At 40.1% G+C, this 24,296-nt stretch overlaps 1 protein-coding gene across 8 annotated transcripts in view; it reads left to right on the forward strand.

Moving 5' to 3' along the window:
* WDR20 (WD repeat domain 20) overlaps window positions 1-24,296 on the forward strand; it is a gene marked incomplete at both ends in the record, with an annotated part of 42,188 nt that overhangs the window by 13,114 nt on the left and 4,778 nt on the right. For 2 of the 8 annotated variants that reach the window (XM_079537906.1, XM_079537908.1), the window contains 2 exons: window positions 13,738-13,920; window positions 17,177-18,454. The exons of 1 other annotated variant lie outside the window; for it this stretch is intronic. In XM_079537906.1, coding sequence (XP_079394032.1) covers window positions 13,738-13,920; window positions 17,177-18,454 — 1,461 coding nt within the window. Of the gene's footprint in view, window positions 1-13,737; window positions 13,954-17,176; window positions 18,473-24,296 lie in introns of those variants that run through there. 5 more of the 8 variants (XM_079537905.1, XM_079537907.1, XM_079537911.1 and 2 more) reach the window with 5 other exon arrangements.

The raw sequence follows: 24,296 nt of genomic DNA on the forward strand, positions 1-24,296 counted from the left end.
CTTTGCTGTTATACAAGGCATTGAAGAGTTGTCTTTAATACTGTATAAAATTTTAGTTACTCATGTTGATGAAAGTGAATTTCAGCTGCTGCTGTTAGGAGAAGGTAGTGTGTGATGTAACGCTGGCAAAAAATGAACATGATTTCAAGTAGCCTAGCAAAGCAGTCACTTTCTTAAGTTGTGAGAGGAAAGAAGGGGAGAATAAATAATACAAAACCCTCCTGAGATGTCTGAGAGACATTGCCAGATCTGCCATAAATCCTAATCCCAAAAAATTTGCTATTAATTCAGAAGGATTCTGCTCTTTGACCAACCCTGCTGTAAGCTGTTGCTAATAGCTGAACAACTGCGTAATGAAAATAGTGCAGTGTCAGAGGTTATAGACTCCATGGGAAGTACAGAACAGCTTTTAAGAACAGGCAGAGCGTTTCATCCAGAAGCTTCTTACAGCCCAGCTGGATGAAAGCAGTGAAGAAAATGTATTTATAGTGATACATGTCCAACTATCTGTGGTACCCAGAGAGACTGCCTCGCTAGCTTTTAGATCCAGAAGAGGAAATGAAATGCAAGACGCAGAGGAGGCTGGGGACAGTAAAGCCCAATGAAAGAGTGGGAGTACAGCTGAGTTTGCAGATACTGTAGAAAGAACATACAATGTTTTGTGGAATCTCAGTGGTTTTACAAGCAAGCTTTGGGGGGGTTGTTCCTTAGATTTTCTTGTAAGTCTATGCAGCAGGCATTGAAGGTCAGAATTATTTGTCTGTAAGCATGAGACCTTCCTGAATAGTAACATCACATAATGGTGGGTCTGTTAATTTATTATTAAGGAGGTGACGAACTACATACACATTTATTTCTTTTCTTGGGTAGGGGATCTTAACCAACTAAGCAGTAAACTGCTTTTTATTTCAAGATTTCCTAATGTTACCTACTTTTGCCTGGAACTGTACTACACTAAAGCATTTGATGCATTTTCCAGGAATTAGGAAAGACTTTTGTGCTCGCCCAGTCAGGTGTTTTCATATTCATGATTCTGTAATTGAAATGAATGTTTGAAGAAGGATCTTTCTTCGAAATGGAAACTAACAGAGGCTGGTAACTGTTGCTTGGCTTGGCCCTGTTGCTTATCCATAGAGCTTCAAGTAAGTGAGCCAGTTACCTGGCTCCTCTTGCATCAGAGCAGCAGGACCGTTTTCCCCCAGGCTATGAGCTTTGATGTGCGGAAACTGTCTTAAATACACTCTTGGAATACATCTTCCTTTCTGCTGTGAATGTAAAATCTTGATTCGCAGGAGAGAAGATACTGCCAAATAGAGACTCTTCTGTGTTCTGCTGTAGCTCTGTAGTTATTGAATACACCTTGTGCCTCACATTTGAACGTGTTCTGTTTATTTGCACATCTTTGGCAACAGAGTGTCCTTATTACCCTCCCATTTAAACAACAACAAAATCTTTTGAGGTTTGTAATTCTTAAGGGTACTGCTTCAGTATGAGAGCTGTTGGCTTTGCTGGTTGAAGCACTTAGGATGTGTTCGTGTGTCCTGATTAATATGCAACACTAAACAGTTAAACAGAATTTCAAGTAGATGCCCAGCCTGCTTGGTTACCATGGCAAACACAGCAGGAAACTCATGCCAAAGTTTGGAAGCTAAGATACGCGGAAGAAAACTTCTAAACCAAAATAGTCACGTCAGAGAACAAATGCAGTTGTTCGTAATTTCAGATGCCTTTTCCAAAGGGTAGTAATTTATTTTTTTTTTTTTTAATCAAACAAACCTTAATTCCCAGTCCAGAGCTTTGCACAATGCAGGCAATATTCTCAAGCAGGGAAGAGTGGCATTCTTTGTTTGCTTGCCCTCTAACTGTAAGGGCACTGAGTGAATAGAATAGCTTCTTGGAGCTGGATAAATTACTTCAGTACAGTAATCAAGTGTTATGTATCTTCAGTGTGCCTTGTCATATTTAACTGGTGTGATGAGGATAGCTGTTGAATCATGTATGTATGTATGTTAATGCTGTTGAAGAATTTAACTTGCTTTGTCACAGTTATTTGTCCTAAGGCTGGCTAACTGCAACTGAGGTCTGTAAGTTGGTGTTTTAGTTGATGTGGTTCTCAATTTGTTGACTCCCTGTTCAGTCAGCTATCTGCCTGTGAGCACAGTATTTGGTGTCAGTTATGTCAGTAGATTATGGCAAAATGTGAAATTTTTGAGCATGGCTTTTTCCACTGTTATGGCTGCATGCAGGTCATGCAGTTAGTGTTCTTTCTGAATGCAAATCAGTATGTGTATTTACATATAGCTTTTTCAAAATCTCATCCCCCTGAGGGGAAGCTGTCTTGCAGAGAAAAGTCAGCCTGTGGCTGAAGTGGTGTTCAGGAGTTCTGGTGAGTTTAAGAATAAATAGGTTGGTCTGCAGGTGTGTTACAAATAGGACAGTTACACTGGACTACAGGTTAGTTGGTTCTTTTTGCAGGCCTTTTTGAAAGGGTCAGTCATTGCTTCATAACACGACAGAATGGGAAAACATCTGGGAGATTATACTAAGGTAGTTCAGAGAAAGATGACTTGAACTGCTGCCATTTATTGGGCACATTAAATAAAGCTTTAAGTAACTTTGCCCTAATAAGCTTAGCATACTAGAATTTAAAGTTCTCTGGCAGATCTGAAACTTCCAAGAAAAGTAATAATGGTGAAAAGCAGTTGGTCTGATTTGCCTAAGTGTTGAGGCAGGAGGCAAAGAGAGATGTTGTGCTAGGTGAGTGAGCGCAAGCACTGTGTGCTGGGTGGCACGCAGTGGAGGAAGAAACTCAAATCAGTTTGGTACCACTGCACAGAAAAGGAAGGGAGGGTGCTGTAAATGATTCAGCCTTAAAACTGATCAATACTTGAGTGCTGATTTTTCCTTATTGTGAGAAAAGGATGAAGCAAATCATACTCCATTGTATAAATTGGTAGCTTGATCTCAAAGTGCTCACAGATTGCTAAGAAAGGACCTGTTACAAAGATTCAGAGAAGTGAAAATATAGTTATCTTAAAACATCTGTGAAACTACAGAAAAGGCTGGGACTGCTTATTTCAATAAGCAATATAAGTGCTGTGTATGTAAGAAATATTAGACAGTACTGTCTTTCCTTGGAATCTGGAAACCATTCAGTGATATCTGAAGGGAACAAAATTCAGAAATTATATTTTATTCTACAGATTTCACTTGACTGAAAGGCACTGGTTCGATCATCCAAGCAAATAATAAACAGCAAAGTAGGTATTAAAACAATACCTGGTGATGTTCTCAGATCTGTGCAGTTGTTAATGCAAACAAATCCCATCAAGTGTTGTTAAACTCCCATGTTTGCAATTCAAATGACTACTCAGAAGAAATCTAGATGGAAGATAAGAAACAAGCTGCATTCATTTATTGTCTCTCCTGGGTCATGTTTCTGCCCAGCACTGAAGGAATGGCATTGAAACAAAAAGTCTGGATTGTGGTCCAGCTCTGTGATAATGAAGTGTCCGTGTTCCATGACTTATTAAATCTACATCTTAATTTTTAAACCGTTACAGTAGAGACCAGTATAAAAATGCGAACCTTTCACCCGTGGTTTAATTATAGCCCTGAAAGATCATTGTTTTGAACTTAAAATTGTGCAGCGAGATCTTTTTTACATTCCTCTTTAAAAAGAGCTGAGTAGGGGGAGAAGAGGAGGAAGGTGTCTGCACCGCATGCAGAACGTGCGTGATTCTGAACTGGGTTTCTGCTTCAGAGGTTTTTATCCAGCTGGCTGAACTACATTTGAGCCAAAATTCTGTAGAACAGCCACAGGGAAGAGACAGTACCAATATCGTGCCTTCTTTTCACTTCTTCCCTTTAAAAAAATTGCACAAAAGGCAACTAATTGCCTAAACCAAAATAGAACATCTAAATCAGTTCATGCCTATTGGGAGTGTTTGATACAGTGACTATATTCCAAGTTGTTTAAGTAGCCTGTTTACAGATCTGGTGTGACCAAGCCTGTAATCTGCAATCAAAGTCTGTTTTGTCTGCAGTGTGTGGTTAGCTGATGCTCACGATAAGCATAAGGCTGGAAAAGGAACTTAACGTCTGTGGAATACTAGTTTCATTAGCTGGTTTACGAGTGACTGACTAGAAGCTCAAGAAGAAGTTAAAGCTCTCTTCCGCTTTCTGTATTGCATAGTAAAATGGTACCGTGGAAAGAGTGACTGAAAGGATTGAGGCGCTTCTGGAGAGGAAGGTGACGTTTTCAACCGCAGGAATAATAAGAATTAACTTACAAAAATATATAGAAACAAACACCTTTCAAAAAGCAAGGTTACAGTGTCATGTCATTTCCCCAGAGCTTGAATGGTTTGATTAGAGAGCAGCTGAAGATCGCTCAAGTTACTTGGAGTGCTTCCAGTCTACTTCCTGGCTGTTATTTTCCTTTCGGAGGAGCTCCGCGCTGCTCACGGCCCCCTTTGGGACTGAGCAGGGAGCGCTCTGCCGAGCTGTGCTGGGTCGCGCTCAGCTTGCGGGAGCTGTGTGCTCTGAGCTGGCTCTGGAAGCAGCCTGTCACAAGTTGTGCTTCTGCTCTTCTGCTGGAAAGCAGCAGTATTGGGTTGGGCGTAAGCCCTAACCAGTGTCTAACAGGTTGAATTGAAAATCCCTTAAATTTGTAAAGCAACAGTTGCAGTGACTTGCATGCCACAGATGCAGGCAATAGTTTTTGGTTTGGGGGGGGATGGGGAGGGAGAAGTATCAAAATTCTTCAATTTCACTCAACTTCCCTGGTGCAAATGAGTTAATGTTCCTGTCCTACTTTAATGCCCTTTGCCGAAGGGAAACAAAGGGTAACTTGATTCTGTGTGCACCTGTGAAGTGAAAAGTGATTTGCAAACAAAAACAATATTTTGAGGATGGGGAGCCTGTTCTAATTTCTGTTTTGTTTTTGAGCTCTTTTAAGCTCAGTGGTATTGATAAGCCAGTACTTGCACCTTAAATACTCCCAATAGGATGTGCTGGTCTATACTATGTGGTTGATATGTAGATAAATATTTTTGTTCAAGTCTTAATGTAATGGAGTTAACAGTGCTGTGGTGGTTGCAGATCAAGTAATTCTTTGTCTCTTCTTTATGGTGTTCACATCCATATTCTTAATCTTGTCAAAGATTCTGTTTGTCTTGTATATTTATTTCAAACCATTGCGTGCTCCTTGTTCTGTTCAAGTGCTTAGAATAATTCTTCTGGAAGCAGAAAATGATAATTTTATTGGATGCTCCAGAAAACTAAATAGATTTATGTCCGGCTGTCTGGACTAAAGCTTTCATCGCAATTTACGTGGTCAGAGTTGTCTGCTATGTGAATAACCATTGGAAGCCTGTTAAGTAATGCTTCACTTTTGGAATTCATGGCTAGCTTGTATGGCCCCCAAGTGGAAGTTAAATCTGATTAAAGAAGAGCATCAAGTAGCTTCCCAAATTTTCAGGCAGCTTTGTACAAAATTGATGTTTAAGGCTTTGTTATGGGTAAGTTGTGTGGAACATTTTATGTAGGAAAAAGAAATAGGTTAAGTAAAATTACTTGGTGTCCCTGTTTTACTTACAGAGCTGTTCTGAAGCAGTATCCTAGAAACTCCGTCGTGTACCTGAAGTGTTCCTGTTCAGCTTTAATGAAGTGCTTTGTGACTTGCACAAGCCTTCTGCAAAGATACAGGAGCCCATTTATGAGGAACAGTGATATTAAGGAGCGTAAATGTTCTGTTGAGTAGAAATAAATCTTGAACTGCTTTTGCTTGGAGCTAGTGCAAGTTATTTTGTACTTTGAGATCATCAAAAACTTCTATGTAGTAGATAGAATACATCAAAAAATGTGCCCTTGTTGCTGCAGAATCTATAGAATTTCAGAAAGTAAAACTAGCGCAGATTGGCAGCTACACTTTCTGAAGTCTCCTTGGAGTAAAGGAGTCTGTGGAGAAATACCTTAAAGGAATGTCTTTCAGGCTGTGTGTTAAGAGTATCAGACGATTTTTCCCCCTTGCTAGTTGTTTTTTTCTCTTAGTTTCTTAGTTTCCAATTTTCCAACTTCCTGTTGTCCTGTGCAATAATCATCATCACTTTCTCACAAGCTCTTCCTTTCGATTAGAGAAGAACAAGAGAAAGTGGCTATGTGCTTGTTTTTTGTGTTAGTTGGTTCTTGCCCTTTTCTTAATTGGCAGCAAACAATTCAGCACGGGTTGTGCAGTTGTGTTAAGCTGTTGATGTTCACAGAGTTTGAAGTTCAGGCAAATATTAAAAGCAAAAGTAAAAATGAAATAATGTTTTGTATGTGTTTGAGCATAACTTCAGAGTTATGAGTTATGTAGAGCTGATGCATTGAATGTGATGTTGCAAAATAAAGGCTATAATTTCATTAGCATCAGTGGTTTTGCAAGGCTTAGGAGACAGAACTGGTCTTTAGTTACGCACCAAACACCCATTATGCAACTGTTACAGTTAAACAAATCAGTTAGGTATGGGAAAAGCAGCTCAACTGTCCTTAGTTACTTAAGAAACTGTCTTTACAGTGTAACTGTATACATAGGGCTACTTTACAAATGGCGACTGCTGACTTTCTAGAGAGAATTGAAATATTTGCATTTTTACAAAGTTCCCAGAGGCTTTCCTAGGACTGAGGTGAGATTGCCAGACTTTGTGCTTTTTGCCCAGAAGTGTAATGTCACTAGCTGCTGACTGCTGGCTGTGTTTGTAGAAAGCAGTTTATTACTGATTGGCTGTGTACTGTCATCTTTACCAAACAGTGTTTTATTAGGGCTTTATGTATGCAGTGAGTGCCTGGACTTCATGCTGTGTATGTCGTATAAATTAAGCAGAACTTTTGCTCTACATCAGTAATCTTTATAGGGCTAGTCAACTGACCTGTAGTTTTCTTCCAGCTTAAGTTTCCTTTAAGACATAAACCAGACCTGTTAAGTAAGCCGGCCCGGCCCTACTGCTGTTGCTTTGGCTGGTCCTGAGTATAGGGTCGCAGGGTCTTTTGGGTTGGAAGGGGTCTCTAAGGGCCTCTGCTCTCAACTTCTGCCCACAGCAGTCAGTGGGAAGGTCAGAGCAGCCTGAAGCGTCACGTGTTGGGGTTTTACAAAAATATTCCAGAGATGATCTCCTTTTCTACTGAAGTATACAGAATGATTACCAGTGTGAAGCGTTCAAACTAGTATTTCTACCAGAAAAATAAAAAATAATGTGCAGGGGCACTGAATAGGCTTCACCAGAAAATTCTACAGAAGTGCCGAAAATACCACTGGCACACACTCAAACAGCTGGGGTTGGCAGGGGCCTCAGAGATCATTTAGTCTAACCTTTAGCACACTGTACAGAATTGCATCTAGGTAGGTTTTGAGTATTACTAGAGAAGGAGGAGATTCCACAGCCTTTCCAGGCAGCAGCTGCTTGTGCTCTGTCACCTGCACAGCAGAGAAAGTCTTCTTCGTATTCATATGGAACTTCCTGTGGTTAAAATTGTGCCCGATGCCTCTTAGCCTGTTGCTGGGCACAGCTGGAGAGCCTGGCCATCATCTCATTACCAACCTAACTGGAAGTACTTGTATATATGGATAAAACCATCTGTCTTCTCCAGTTCTCTGCCTGTCCTTATCAGAGAGGTGCTGCAGTCCCTTTGTTTTCTTGGTGGCTCTCTGTTGGGCTCTGTGTAGTTCCAGAGCTCTCCTGTACAGAGGAACCCAGCGCTGGACCTCACAAGGGCTGAGTAGAGGGGAAGATTGCCTCCCTCGGTATGGTGACCACACTTTTCCTATTGCACTCCAGGATAGCATTGGCCTTCTTGGCTGTTCTTAGTAACAATTACAAGAATTGACTTGTTATGTTATTGTAAGCATTGTAACAAGCAGTGTTTTCCCAAAATAATATGTTTATAGATTGGGATGATTAAATCCCTGAAGAGGTACTAAGGATACTAAGCTACAAGTAATGGTGTGAATTCCAAGCTTCAGAAACTCTGGAAAAATTGTTCTAGAAGTGTAGGATTTGTCCTTTTCTGTTGTTGCTATAGCTGTGTGTATATAGCCAACCTGTAATCTGTCATTCAGGATAGTTAATTACAGAATGGCCAAGGTTGGAAGGGACCTCAAGGGTCATGAATCTCCAACACCCCTGCCACAAGCAGGGCCACCAACCTCCACATTTAATGCTAAACCAGGCTGCCCAGGGCCCCATCCAACCTGGCCTTGAACACCTCCAGGGACGGGGCATCCACAACCTCTCTGGGCAGCCTGTTCCAGCACCTCACCACTCTCTGGGTAAAGAATTTCCCCCTGATGTCCGACCTAAATCTTCCCTCCCTGAATTTAAAACCATTTCCCCTTGTCCTGCAGTTATCAACCCTTTCAAGGTGTTGATTCCCCTCCTATTTGTAGGCTCCCTTTAGGTACTGAAAGGCTGCAATGAGGTCACCCCGCAGCCTTCTTTTCTCCAGGCTGAACAAGCCCAGCTCCCTCAGCCTATCCTCATAGGGGAGGTGCTCCAGTCCCCTGATCATCTTTGTGGCTCTCTTCTGGACCCTCTCCAACAGCTCCCTGTCTTTCTTGTACTGTGGGCTCCACACTTGGACGCAGTACTCCAAATGGGGCTTCGCAAGAGCAGAGTAGAGGGGGACAATCACCTCCCTGTCCCTGCTGGCCACTCCTCTTCTGATGGAGCCCAGGATATCATTTGCCCTCCGAGCCGCTAGAGCACACTGCTGGCTCATACTAAGTTTTTCATCTATCAAGACCCCCAGGTCCTTCTCCTCAGGGCTGCTTTCAAGGACCGTTCCTTCCAGCCTGTACGGATGCCTGGGATTCCTCCGGTCCAAGTGCAAAACTCTGCACTTTGCCATGTTGAACCTCATCAGGTTCACCCGGGCCCACCTTTCTAGCCTCTTGAGGTCCCTCTGAATGGCATCCCTTCCTTCTACCGTGTTGACCGCACCGCTCAGCTTGGTGTCATCAGTGAACTTGCTGAGGGTGCACTCAATTCCTACATCGATGTCATTGATAAAGATGTTGAAGAGCACCGGTCCCAAGACAGACCCTTGGGGGACGCCGCTTGTTACCGGCCTCCATGTGGACACAGAGCCATTAATGACCACCCTCTATCTGTGGCCTTTCAACCAGTTTCTTATCCATCGAGTGGTCTACCCATCAAATCCACATCCCTCCAATTTGGAGATGACGATGTGGTGGCGGACCATGTCAAAGGCCTTGCTCAAGTCCAGCTAAATGACATCGGTCGCCTTTCCCTTGTCCACTGATGCTGTCACTCCATCATAGAAGGCCACCAGATTGGTCAAGCATGACCTTCCTCTGATGAAGCTGTGCTGGCTGTCACGGATGACACGCGCATCCCTCATGTGATCAAGCATGTCATCCAGGAGGATCTGTTCCGTGATCTTCCCAGGCACAGAGGTGAGACTCACCGGCCTGTAGTTCCGGGGTCCTCCTTGCTCCCTTTCTTGTAAATGGGAGTGACGTGACCCTCCCTCCAGTCATCTGGGACCTCACCTGACAGCCATGACGATTCTCTGGACTAGGGAAATTCTCTTATGAGGATTTTTGGAAGCGAAACTTTTGTTTTGTGTTTGTTCTTACTTCCAGCCTTAAAGACCTGCTATTCTGTCTCAAACTCACGTAACTCCAGTAACCCACTGAAAGCCAGTGTACTGGCAAATCTGGTATTAAATAATATTAAGTATCTGAAGGAAACATTTTAATGACTAATGGAATTGTCTGAGAGAAATTAATAAATAAATCCTTCCCTGTCTGTTCTTGGAGATGTTTTTTTAGCTTTGCAGGACATATAATAGCTATTATATTTCATGTAAAATGTGCAGAAAGCTGCAGATGGAAGCTGGAAAAAGATGCAGGAAGAGCTTGGCATCTGTCAAGGAGCATGATTAAATGCTGATTTGAAGTAATGTGATTCAGTGTTTGTGAAACTAGTATGAAAGCTAAAGTCTTACATCAGTAGTACATCAGAAGAATGAATCTCAGACAAATTAATCTGGCTTTGACCTTAGAGTTCTGAATGGTTGTTGGTACCCATCCTAATCAGACATTTCAAGTGTCCAAATATGAGAACTTAATATTTGCTTCAGATTGAAGTAACGGATATTTTCTTTCATTCTGCTCCCAGTATTAAGAGTTCTGCTCAACTGCCCTTCTTCTGGATGTCTCTGTTCAAGGTGAATGGGCAAATTACATAGGCATGCACACTTTTATATATAAAAAAAACTTACTTCTGTGTATTAATGTGTGTGTATATGTAAATATGTACATTTCACTTCCCTCTCCCTAACCCAGTATGACTTGTGAGTTCACTAAATGGGGCTGGGATGTCCCCAAGACAACTACATGATTCATGTTTATTTCTAGAATACGCCACAAAGAACCAACTGGCAATGTTGTCAGGTTTTTTCTTCTGCATGTAACTGTACGATTTTGTAAGGACTACTTTGATCTGTACAAGGACAGAACTTGGAAACCATCGGTGTCCCAGGTACACCGATTTTGTTAGCTGCATCACTGACTTCTGACAAGTGTTGAGTGAGATTCTTCTTGCTCTTTTTTGCCCTATACCCGATATTTGTTTTTCCTTTGCTCAGGGGGTACTTGAAATACAAGTGCTGTAAAGGACAGACTTTTAGTGCAGGTGTCAGTTGGCCCAAATGCTATTAATGAGACTTGATTAATAAATATATCCTTCAATGGCTTTTGTAGATACTTTTATTCCAAAGGAGAACAGTCTTAATCCTTAACCTTGCATTAAACGTTCCGATCTAATTTTAGTCAAGCCTAAGTATTTTTTCAGAAGAAAAATTCACAACAATTAGGACAAAAAGCACAAAAATCATTAGCTACCAACTCAATCATAGGCAAGGGTGCCTTATGTGCTTGTAGCTGCCGTGTTTGGTAACACTTAACCAAGGTCTTTTGGTTCTGCTTCAAAGTACATCACCGTGTTTTTGAAATAAGGACAGTTCACATCACCTTTCTGAGTAAGTTGTGTCAGATACCAGCACAGCTGTGGACTGGGATTCTCTTTTTCTGAGAATCATGTCCTCCACAGCAGAGCTATAGCAAATGGACTTAATGGAATGCTAATGAAATGCTGAGTCATAGGCCCTATTGAATTTTATGAGTAAGTGCTTTTCTTGTTCTTATCAAAAATCCAATGGCAGTTTTCAAATGTGCAGAAATAGAGACAAAATGGCTTTTGGTTCTCAAGATCATTGATTCTATCCTGTCTTTCAGTGAAGACAGAGCAAGACCAGAAAAGTATTTTGGTGCTTGTAGTTTTGATTGATCTCCAGGAGACAGCTATGTCATAAATATAACTGAAAACACTAGCAGCATGTAAACAAACAAAAGATAAGGCACCCCTGTCATTAGAAGCCTATCTTCTGCTAATTGAATTAATTTGCTTGCACTCCATTTAAATTCAGACAGATTGTCACTGCCATCTGGCTCCCAGAGAGCAGGTAGGACAAGCACAGTGAATTGTGCTTTGATTTCATTTATCAGAGTTTCGTGTCTTGCTAGATTTATCACACAATTTCAGAAGGCTTTAGCCACTGTAAGTTTTTTGGACAAGGAAAATTATAGCACTGGTGCAAAACTCTGAGCAGACAAGAGTTTCAAGCTGTAATTGGCGATGTCTGGATTCTGTGCCACTTAAGAATAGTAAGGATTCAGGCATAGAAGACCCTGGAAATAATTGATTTCCACTAATGGGAGAGTCGGCCATTCTGATCTCTCAGCATGATTCAGGCTGAGTTCCATTTATTTTGGAAGGGATTTTAGGTGCTGCGTTGTGATGAAAGTTTTGCCAGGGGCCATACCTGGAGTCTCCTGGCTGAAAGCAGGGAGGCACGGTACCTTGCTCGCTCCTGGCATTTCCGTGAGGTGCAGAGGGATGCATTTCTGTAAAATGGCCTTCCACATGAAAACATTGCCACCATTTTGTGTGTTATCTCTCGCTATCACTTGGGACATTTAGGACAAGAGAATCTTGCACAGTATGGGAGCCCAACTGCGTGGCCTCTAGGATTTGCTTTCTGGTTTCAATGTACGGATTTACATGCCTGAGAATGCGCCTCGGTGGGCCTGTGCCTCATCCTGTGGTCCCAGTAGGGCTAGCATTCTATTTTAAAGTTCTCCTTGAAGAGATATTGCTAGTATTCTTTTTAGCTTATAATGGATCTCTGGGCTCTGGAGAATCACTTCATAATCTGCTGACTTCAGAAGGAGGAATATATTGTCTCCTTTTGAAGTTTTCAACCAGAATGCTGTACACCTGATTAAACTGATTTATAATATTCTACAAAACATTAAGTGCAACTCCAGTGCTGTAGTATATATTCCCAATCACATGTATCCCATGGGTAAGTTTGCCTTGGAAAAGGCTCACCTGATGTGATTCGCAGTGTAGCTAGTCCTGGTCTTTACCTACTGACAGACAGGTCTGTTTCTGTATGTGTAACTCTGTGCATGCAGTGGATTTGTTATCCTTACATGTTATTCTCCAAGATGCAAGCAGTTTTCTTTTCAGCGAAGCTTGTCCTCTTCCTCAAACAAGTTTTATTTCCTCTATTGCTGGCCTGATTTCCTCTGACTAAAAATACTGTAAAAGTATGTATCGGAATTAGAAACCAAGACTGAAATCACAGCTGCATCAGAACTTTGTAACTACAGGCTCTGTAAATAGAGAGGTTTTCTTCTTTAAAAAAAAGAAGGAAAAAAACCTGAACCTGATGTATATAATGGTGCATAGTAAATGTGTGGGTTATAATCGGGATGATGGAAGATTAGAGTGCCTGTTCAGAAGTGATACAGGGATAAGCGTGGGTTACACAACCAAGAGCATTTTAAATGACTTTTCCTTGTGATTCTTCAGGCACTTCAGTGCCAGATCTTCATTTGTTTGTGTTGAAGCTCTTCTCTTTTGTTGGCACTTTCTAATGTCTGTCTGGATTATTGAGTAAATAAAATTGATATATTGACTCATAAAATGATTTTTGATTGCAGGTGCTGCAAAGTATTTCCACGTTTCATAAGTCAGTGTTAGAATCACAATCGTTTTTTAGCTTAACAGTGAAGAAGTGCTTTATAGTCATGGTATCAACGTTCCAAGTCACTGTTCCTAGAAATCTCTCATTGGAACTAGTCAGTCTTTTTAATACTGATACCAAGATTATTTTTGCCTGTTGTAAGAGGATGCACTTATAGCATAAGGATTAGCATGTACTATTTTTGACTACCAGAACCGGTTGTAATTGATATTGAGGAAGCTGCTACTGGAGAAATAGAAGGTACCTTTTTTCAGGGATGGGATGCTGCTTCTGAAAGAAAAGCCTTCTGGGAATAGGTTGATGTTGAGGACTCACTGGAGCCTTTGTGTTACTGAGCGCATTGGTTGTCATTAGTTTGTCATATGATACAGTTCCAAAGGCTGGGTAGGTGTAGTGTTTTGCAAACTTGAAAAACATGAAAGAGTTACATTTTATCAAAAGATAAACCTTTTAAAGACATGTTTTGGTGTCAGTAAAGTATTCAGTAAATACAGAGCTGCATTTTAAAGTACGATTTTATGACTGCATAAATTGTTGCTTAATATAAAGTTATTTGTAGATAGAACTTGCATGTGTATACATTGTGATAAACTGTTTCAATTCTGTTTGCTCTTTTTGCAGGCTGCGGACTTGAGTAAACCAATAGACAAAAGGATATACAAAGGAACACAACCTACATGCCATGACTTCAATCACTTAACAGCCACAGCAGAAAGTGTCTCTCTTCTAGTGGGCTTCTCAGCAGGCCAGGTCCAGCTTATAGACCCTATTAAAAAAGAAACTAGCAAATTATTTAACGAGGAAGTAAGTAGAAATCTTAACATTGTTGCATGCAATGTATTTCTGATATAAAAGATCCTCACATTGCTATAGGTGGCTTTGTTTGCCTATACAGCTCATCATTCAATCACTGCCTTTTGTTTTCCAGATGCTTCGTTGATTTAGATTCTTACTGAGCAATGTTATTCGTGAAGGAACCTTTTGGGGTTGTCATGTTTTAAAGGAAAAGAAAAAGTCAGGACTTCTTACTTTGGGTGATACTGTAAATGGAACTAATGTCAGTTAGCTTAATAGAAAAATATCTTCACATCTGCATGTTGCTACATGTTCTCTTACAGATGTTTCTAGAGGCATTTAGATCCAAATGGAGAAGAAAACATTTGAGCCCTTTTTAATATGTTGAAGTCAAAATATTAACTCTTAATTAAGGTAAAAATACAGTTCTGTATGGTCAGAAAGCTGTCTGTATCAAGAATTCCTACGGGCTTCCTCAGGGAAGACCAGGATATTAAACTGAATGTTGCACAGGGGAAGCAGAATGCTCACAAGGTCTAGATTGTGACATTCCTGAAAGAATCTCCATCTGTGCCGTAAGGAAGAAGAAAAAAATAGAGGGAGTGCTAAGATGGGTGGCGAACTGAGATCGGTTTGCAAGACCACTGGCTCTCATTGCCTGGTAAAACTGGTATTCTTAGAAAGGTAAGTTTACAGGGGGAGAGATCTGTAACTGATGAAACGTGGACAGCATTTTCTGCAGAGGATAAGCAAGAGATTATTTATTGCTGCTTTTTATGTTCTAATCCAACTGCAGGTAATGCATGAGGTCATCAGAGGGCTTTGCAGGTGGTTTGTTGTTGGAGTTGTTTTTTTTTTTCCCTGAGACTTCAAATCTGGATAAGAGCTTTGCAGATTAAGTTAAGCCTTGCTCAGCTTTCAGTCTGAGAAAGCGTGTCTTTCCAACCTCAGGGAGTTGTTTTCTTTCTCTGTCTTTGTGCAAAGAAAATTGAAGTATTGTTCTCAATGGGGTTGTTTTATAATTAGAACTGTCTAATTCCTTCTCAACTTTCTAAAAGTAGCTACAACTGGATCAGAAGAGGAGTGTTCTTTGTTCCAAGCCTTTTACACCTGTTCTCTTTGCTTGTGTAGAATGGGAAACAGTGCTGGAGAGCCTCCTAATTTTGCATGGAACATTCTTTTTGGTAGAAACCACTGTATGTATTCCTTCTAACATTGTCCTTTTAAAAACAACAAAAAGCAATCGCAGAAAACCAAACTCGAGCATTGGTACAGCTTCACCACTGGGAGTGCTTACGTGGATGTGAGCAAATTAGTTGTGTCAACGCAGCTCTGGTGTAATCTTCTACGATAGTAGCACAAGTATTAAAAATGGTGGTAGAAAACTGATAGCTAAAATAGCCTTTCACAGAGCAGTTACCACTCTTGTGGCTGATCTGTAGTTGTCTTAAGGAGAAACTTTTGCTAAAATGCATTCTGTAAAGATCAAATGCATGTTTACTTGCTTTGATGTTTACTGTCTAACTTCCATGGCGTAGAGGTGCGTTGCAGCCTGAATAGTGATAGAAACACTGCAGCAATCGGACATTACGAAAAGCAGCCTTTTCTGTTATCACCAACAGTACTTCACTGTGATGGAAGTGTATCTTCTGCCTGTTTGGTGGAAATTAAATGATACCTCTTTCCTACAACTCTAGCAGAGATTTGCTTGGTGCTCCCAGGTCTTATTCATGTGTCGGGTAGAGTTAGAAGGCGCATTCTTTTTTCCTGCACTGATTTTCATCTGTGGTTACAACCAACTCCAAAATGTCTATTTTTAATCTGTCAGTTCCAATGCTGAAATTTGCTATGGCTATGTTTAGAAGTTCTATCTCTTCTCTAAAAACCATTTCAGAGAAACATTAGTGAGTGTTTATGTTTGAGTTGGTACGTTTACTTCACAATGAAGGTGCCGGTTGGTTTTAGAATATATTTAGACTTTAGTACAGAATGAGAAGTTAAGGAAGAGAGGATGCCTGGTCTTATACTGAACTTGGCAGTAGCATAAGATTATAAGCAGATTATAACAAGAAATGGCCAGGTGCCATTTGATGGTTACAGGCCTAGAATTGATAAAACTCAGTGTATTATCCATCAGTTTTCATTTTGTGATAAACAGCATAGCAAGGGATTTTTCTTCTTTTTTTGGGGGGGGGGGGAGAGGGAGGGGAAGGGGAGGGTGGCTTTTATAACTTGTTCTGGTATTTCCTCAGACTCTCTGTATTTGCGTTCTTGTCTTTTGTATAGCTCAGCTCTCCTTTTAGCCTATAATCAGTCTGTCCCAAATACAGACCTTGCATTTGCTTGTAAAGAATTTTGTTTCCAAGTTTCAGTTGAGTGATGTCATGGCTGACTGTTGACCAGCCCACCGGAATTGCACTTGACTCCCTGAGTTTGACTTTACCTCTCAATTCTTAGAGCATTGAAGACATGAGTTGGGCATGTTTATTTGATGTGTTCATTGTTTTGTGATGATGGACTTCATGAAAATGTTTTCCTTTAAATGAAGCTGCTTAATCAGGTGATAATTAAGAGTATAGATAGATTCTTGGTTAATTATTTTTTTGGAATTGAAGGGAATTGAAGGATGGGGTTTTTGAGGTGAAGAGGATGTGTGCCTTCTGAATTTGCTGAATTACATGCATCTGACTATTAACTCTCCAACCAGGGGACACTGTGTAGCATTTGCTCCATAAATCAGTAAGCTGGTCAAGGTTCCTCAAGGTTTTTTTTTTTTTCCTTTCAAGGGGTGATTTTTATGTATGTGATTTCAGATAAAACCTGAGTCTAAACTTACTGCTGCTGATTTCGAATGCATTTGCTCTGTAGCACAGATGAGTAGCAGCCTTTTTGCCCTTTAGCTCATTCTGTGTTGTTGGTGTTTTGTTATTTTTTCATACCCTTTAACCTACACAGTGAAAAGTAAACTTTAGGACTCTACCTTGAGGTTCATAGCAAGAGATAGGCTTTATCAGAGTATGTTCTTTGCAATATGACTGGACAACAATAACCTTTGGTAGCACTTTCTCTAAAAATCACTTTCTGTTAATTGCCTGACAATCTTATAAGTGTTTGTGAATATCGTAACGTAGCTCTTTTCCAGGAAGTTGAGTTGACTTTGCTTAAAGTTTCTTCTCTTTCTCCCCAGAAAGTTCACATTTACAGTTAATCATTAAAACTTTTACTTTTCAGACTTTCTGATGTGTATCTTCTTTGTTTTTCACAGAGACTAATAGACAAGTCCAGAGTAACCTGTGTAAAATGGGTACCAGGTTCGGAAAGCCTTTTCCTAGTAGCTCATTCCAGTGGCAATATGTACTTATATAACGTGGAGCACACTTGTGGTACCACAGCCCCACACTACCAGCTACTCAAACAAGGAGAAAGTTTTGCAGTTCACACTTGCAAGAGTAAATCCACAAGAAACCCTCTGCTTAAATGGACAGTAGGTGAGGGTGCGCTGAATGAATTTGCCTTTTCCCCAGATGGAAAGTTCTTGGCGTGTGTGAGCCAGGATGGTTTTCTTCGCGTGTTTAACTTTGATTCCGTGGAATTGCATGGTACAATGAAAAGCTACTTTGGAGGACTGCTGTGTGTGTGTTGGAGTCCCGATGGGAAGTACATAGTGACGGGTGGAGAGGATGACTTGGTAACAGTTTGGTCTTTTGTGGACTGTCGAGTAATAGCAAGAGGTCACGGACATAAATCGTGGGTCAGTGTTGTTGCGTTTGATCCATATACCACTAGCGTAGAAGAGAGCGACCCGATGGAATTTAGCGGAAGCGATGAGGATTTCCAAGACCTTCATTTTGGCAGAGATCGAGCAAACAGCACGCAATCTAGGCTATCCAAAAGGAACTCTACAGACAGTCGTCCAGTAAGTGTTACGTATAGATTTGGTTCGGTAGGCCAGGACACGCAGCTCTGTTTGTGGGATCTTACAGAAGATATCCTCTTCCCCCACCAACCTCTCTCAAGAGCAAGGACACACACCAATGTCATGAATGCCACAAGTCCACCCGCTGGAGGTGGTGGAGCTAACCCAGGAAGTAACGGAAACAGTATCACAACACCTGGAAACTCTGTACCCCCTCCTCTTCCACGGTCAAACAGCCTTCCACACTCTGCAGTCTCAAATGCTGGCAGTAAAAGCAGTGTCATGGATGGTGCCATTGCTTCTGGTGTTAGTAAATTTGCAACCTTATCACTACATGATCGGAAGGAAAGACACCATGAAAAAGATCACAAGAGAAATCATAGCATGGGACATATATCTAGCAAGAGCAGTGACAAACTGAACCTAGTTACTAAAACCAAAACGGACCCAGCTAAAACTTTGGGAACACCTCTCTGTCCCAGAATGGAAGATGTTCCCTTGTTAGAGCCTCTAATCTGTAAAAAGATAGCACATGAAAGACTGACTGTGTTAATTTTTCTTGAAGACTGTATAGTCACTGCTTGTCAGGAGGGATTTATTTGCACATGGGCAAGGCCTGGTAAAGTGGTAAGTTTTAATCCTTAATGCTGCATCAAAGAACTAGAACTCTGAATAGGTAGTTTTCTTGAGATATAAATGAATGTTGAATATAAAATTTCTTTATGCTTAATGTAAAAAAAAAAAAATCCTCAGAGCCATACTTTTGGATACTGCATGCCATATTTCTGAATGATTTGAAGTGTCTTGGATACAATTATTAAGTATAGTTGCCTTCCAGCAGAAGAAATAAATACTGTGCATCTAAACTATTGATCAGTGTTCTTATACTTAAGCGTAACCACAGTATGGCGAAAGCTATTTATGTAAAAATTGAAGTAAAACATGTCAGTCACTAAAATAATTACATTTCTACAAAATAACTGCACTCCCAATAGCAGTAGCTTATAAAAGCTGCTGCTTTCAAGTCTAACAAGAAATGTGAGCCTCTGAAAAATTAAAACCAAAGTTTTATTCCTCCATCTTTTCTGTGGTGGTCTGCCGTTAATGTAAAGCCACTTCTTATTAAAGTGTTGGCCATTCTACGAGCAGATTTGTGAGCCCATTACTGACTGTAGTTTATGCTTTTGAAACTGTGAATCAGCACTGTCAAGGAAATCTAATTTTAGCTGGTCTTGACTTATATATTCTTCGTCAAATTAGGGAAAATACAAGAGCGAGCTTGCTCTACGTAGGTTCACTTTTATGTTACTGTCACTTCTGTTAGCTGAATTTGGTTATCGCAAGCTTGTGCTTTTTGATAGCACCTGAACCATCAGTTGAACCTTCATTAAAATATATTATTAGTTTTAACTTTCACCGTTAATGCACTTAAATGCAGTTAAAATCTTATTTTTCTTCTGTTCAGTGTTCAACAGCAAGCTAAACTTGGAATGAAGCTAAAAGTGGTGTTTATTTTATTAAAAAGCACCTTGTGCTACGTTGGCTTTGTTTGTCAGCAGTATTTTAGAGGAGTACAGCTAGGAAAACACTGCCAGAGCTGATCCACCAAAAAGGGCCATTACTTCCATGAAAGCTTCTGGGGTTTTGTGAAATGTAGGTCATCGCCTGAAGGGAAGAAATCTGCCAGTGCCCAAATAGTGCCACTACGTTGGGCAGCATAAACGGCCATCTGATGGCTGTAATATTTTAACTACTTTGTTTGTGAGTCTCACTCTTGGAGTGGAGGTACTGTAGACATTTAGCATTAAACACCACTCGTCCATTGCTGTAAAATTTTAGGTAAGGCTCGAGATTTTTTTCTTAAAACATTTCATATGATGTAGATTGAGGTGTTCTAGAATCTGTCGCTATTTCTGTACTCAAAGACAGCTTTGCCCACTCTACATTGCAGTGCATTTTTCAGGGTTATAACTAAGAATTGCAAGCCCTTCTCTGAAGAGAAAAGTGGAATGTAATAGCTAACAATATTTTTTGCCTAAGAACTACAGTTCCAGCATTAATTTAAAAAACGAAACAAAAGCAACTTAACCTGAGCTACTTAGTTCTAGCACTGAATGAAATGAAAACACTAAAAGTTATCCTTTCTGTGACTCAGTGCAATTAGTAAGTCTTAAGAATTAGCATAATATATGTACAGCAGTGCCTCAGATTTCTATTGAGCTGTTTTTTTCTTTTTGTTCTAAAATTCCTCTCTGCAGCACTAAATGCTACGGTGTTAAATTTCAGTGGCTGAAGTGGGTTTTGTTAGGCTGATTATAACTGAAACACATTCTTTCTTGTGCATTAACTTTGATTTGGAATGTGACATTTCAAATATTTCAGAGATAAAGTATGCAGTACCAAAAATCAGGATTTATGTATTGGCCAATATGGAAAACTTTAATTACAGGTAAGTAATTTTCATGCTGAAGTTATCACTTTCAAAATTAATATTGCACACTGATGTAAATGCCATATTGTTTAGGAAGTATTTACTTAGAAATTTTCAAATGAACTTGTTTTTCTGATATCACTTGCATTTCTAGTGAGCTCACTCTGATGGTCAAAACTGAATTTTGATGGCATGTTTACAGGGGTTTGATAGGAAACTATTTGTGCCAGAAGGACGTTATGAGCATTGTTTTTGTTTATAGAAAAGCACTTAATTTTATTTAATGAGAGTTGTCAAAGTACAAAACACTCATGGTAATGTCTTTCTTACTGGGTTATATACCATTCATTTGTTTCGCCACCTGTTTTATCCTAGGCTGTCCCTTGACTCGGGGTTAAAGCTGCTATTTCTAGTCTTCCTTTTGAAATATGGGTCCCCAAGTGATCTTAAAACTCCGTCACTTTTTTTTTTTTGTCTGCCAACTCTAGAGTGAAAGCCTCTGAATCTTGCTGCTTCTTCCATCATTGCCTCAAAAGGCCTTCTGTAAATTCCTGGCACTGCCAGCCTAAAGAAAGAATTGGATGGAATGCTGAAGCAGATTTGCAGCGTTTAATATAATTTGCCTTGAGCCAGTGCTACCTTTCCCTCATTTTTAGTAGCCATCAAAAGACACGCTGGATAATTGGACAGTGCACGGCAAGGTCTGAGTTCTGTGGTTGCTCTGGTGCTGCCGTCAGTGGAAAAAAACAAATCCAGAAACTTCTTTTCAGCTGTGCTCCTTAGGATAGGCTGTACAGTGCATACAGCGTCCTCGCCGTTTGTAAACAAGCTCTCCAAATTGCTATGTCACGTGTATAGCGTAATCATACCTTGAGCTTCCTCACTGGCTATCCCATGCTTGTATCTCACTCCCAGAACTATTATGCTAGCTCCCGATCAGAATAAGGTCAAGTAAATGGAAAAATTTTAATAAGAAACAAGTTGATTGAGACTCAGGGTTCATTGAAATTTTTTACTCTCATTTTTTCTTAGCCTGTTTCTGAGAGAAGGTTCAGGGTAGTAAGAAAAATAGGTTGCCTTAACAAGAGTATGGACTTCCTCAACTACATGGTGACAATTAACTGTCTCCTTTTCCCCGTTTATTTCCCAGCCCTGCAGAAAATGTAAATGGCATTATAGAGCTGTTGTATTTGTCTTAAGACAGGGGGAAAAAAAATCTGAGAGGAACTGAGGTAGGCTTCGTGTCTGACCTTTATAGCTCCTTCAGACTGAATTACAGGAACTGCAGAAGCAATTAAAAAGCAAAGCAACAACAACGAGAAGAAAAAACCAAAGCAGGAAAACACTAAAAACAAACCCATAAACAAAGAGTGAAGTGGGGCCTAGAGATGCACAACAAGCTTTCTCTGAGCTGAACGGCCAGAGGAGCCCTCTGTGACTTCTGCTCGCTGCCGTGCGCGGCGGCTCAGTTTATTGACATGAAACTGCTGCTGAGTTGCTTCCTTTGTCAGAAAGCTCAAGGTAGGATTGGGCAGAGCCACGGCCAGGTGAAATGGCAGTGTATAACCTAGCAAGACAAACACCTTACCATCTTGTAAAACAAATGCACATGGAATGTATTTATTTGACTTATTGTACAGGAAAACTTAGACTTAAATTATAACATCCTTGAACTTTCCAGTTAACTACAATTGTAGTACAGTATCATGTCTTAGTATGACTTCTGTTTTAGTAAGAGTACTTAAACATTCATGCACTATATTTTGAGTGAGATGAGCAGCTATACATACTAATTCTTCCTCAGTGGAAAGGAGCATTTCATCGTTACAATTGAAGTTCAATTGCTGGTATTTAAGTACTATCAAATAGATTTCTTTCAACGCGATACGGTATCTGTATAAACTTCAGGGATGACTCTAGTAGAACTGAAACGCAGCTACGACTTCAGGTTACCGTGCTGAAATTTGAGGCTTTCTGTAACATGCGTAATGGCAAAGTTGCACAGAGCATACCCGCATTATCAGGGTGAACTTAAACCTAGTACACTGGCGTGATATTTATAGCAAGGTGTGTGTGTGCGTGTGAGAGGAGGTGCGGCTCCGCCAAGCCAGGAAAGACCACGGCCCTGCAAAGGCTTTATGAGGAGGATGTCTGGATTAGGAAATAACATGACTTTTACTAAACGCTTTTTAGAAGACCCGTGTTCCGAATTACCACCTCTTACAATTTGGTTATGTACTTGCGATGACTGTATATGTCTGCCCCTTTAACAATATAAAGCTTCTAAATTAATATTTAAAATGCTGGCCTGCTTATGTTACAGTAATAAAATTTGTGTCAGTTAATTCACTGTCGATTTACATGTAAAAATTAAACAATATTTTTTCTGCATTTTATGAATTCTGTATACTGGAGTTTGTTAAAGATTGCCATGTTAGGTGATACTGTACAAAATTGTATTGACTACCTTTAGTGAAAATCAAAAGTAAAATTCATATGTATTTCCTTTTTACACTTCCATCTAATTTCTTGACAACTTGAATAAATTTCATAGAGCCTTTCTAACATGAACTATTGTTAATTTAACTGTTGCAATAATTAAGCTTTAAGAAGTATTGTTGGTATATTTATAATTTTAAGAAAATTATGTTTGTTTCATACTGCTTATTTTTAGCTGTTCTATTGTCACTGTTACAGCTGAAGAACTTTACTAAATACTTGACATTACAAAATAACTTGCTGGGGTTGTCCTCTGTATACTGATGTTAAATAAAAATGTGTGATTGAACTGTAAATGTAGATAACTTTCAATAGTCCTTTTCCATGTTTGAGTTCTAATTTATCTTGCAGTCTGTAGTGGTCCTTTGCTTTCATACTGTGCTGAACAAACGGCCACAATGCAAACTGTTAACTTGCCATGTTTTAAAGTAAGTTGAGCGCATCCTGTAACCAGCTCTGAGTTAATGTTTCCCTCCAGCTCAAGATAATGCATACATTTTGATGTTTAAATCTTGCTGATAAGATTGTGTCTTCTGATATATATGCATATATATATTTTTAGGATTAGAGTAACAGAGTATTTATAAAACCATTTATGAACTTTAAGCTCAGATTCAATAAAACACAGACGTGGATGGTTCTGCCTAGCCACCAAGCAGGAGCTGGGCCGGGGCATTTGCTGTTCTTTCTAGGACTCTCCAGGAGCTCTTTCTTCTGTGGACTCTAGCGCAGGGTACGTTGTTTATTCCAGTGTTAGACTTTGACATTTACCTAATGACATTTACCTAACGAATGCTGAATCTACAGCCCTGAGGATATGGCTTGCTCAGATGATTCATGCGTCTTTAGTCTAGGAAAGCTTTGACTAGTCTGGAAATAAGCTCATCTGAACTTGAATCGCTTTAGGTAAAGTTGCATTTCATCTGGGTGGCCTAAGGGTGGCTTCACCCCTGCAGCCATAGTTCTGTGTTAACTCCTGGAGGAAGCAAACAGGTCATGCTCATTGCAGTGTTTCAGAGGCACTTCTGAGAAGTTTCAGTGGAGTATTTTCTTAGTGGCACTCCTGTCTGACTGAGGTAGGGCTCTCTTCACCTCTTAGGGAAGTCATCTGTAGACTACAACTGAGGAAATGCTCTCTCTTAAATGAACCTGAGAACATACTGATACTTCAGAAGTACCGGCTGGCCACTTTGTGTATAATGTGTGTATTTAAGAACAGAGGCCAGTGGAAAAAACAAAATAAATCAGTCAAATAAATCAGTCCCGAAAGCTGATGTGGGCCAATTACATCATATGATGCAAGAACAGGTTGTTCAAACCAGTTCTCTACCGTCAGTGTGTGAAACCAAACCAGCTTCACAAGGTCTGCAGTCACAGAAGATAACAAAAGATGACTTGGAACATGCAAGCGAGAAGACACCTTCCTTTATTTAATGACGTTGCACAAACTTGTCAAGGAAATAACTTGCTTGGTCACATTATTTTCTGTTTTTCAAGTTGGATGTTAGGTAGGTGCTTCTTCCTTTGTTTCATCTCTTG

Source organism: Tetrao urogallus (genome assembly GCF_951394365.1).
Source record: "Tetrao urogallus genome assembly, chromosome: 6".
Classification (NCBI taxonomy): domain Eukaryota; kingdom Metazoa; phylum Chordata; class Aves; order Galliformes; family Phasianidae; genus Tetrao; species Tetrao urogallus.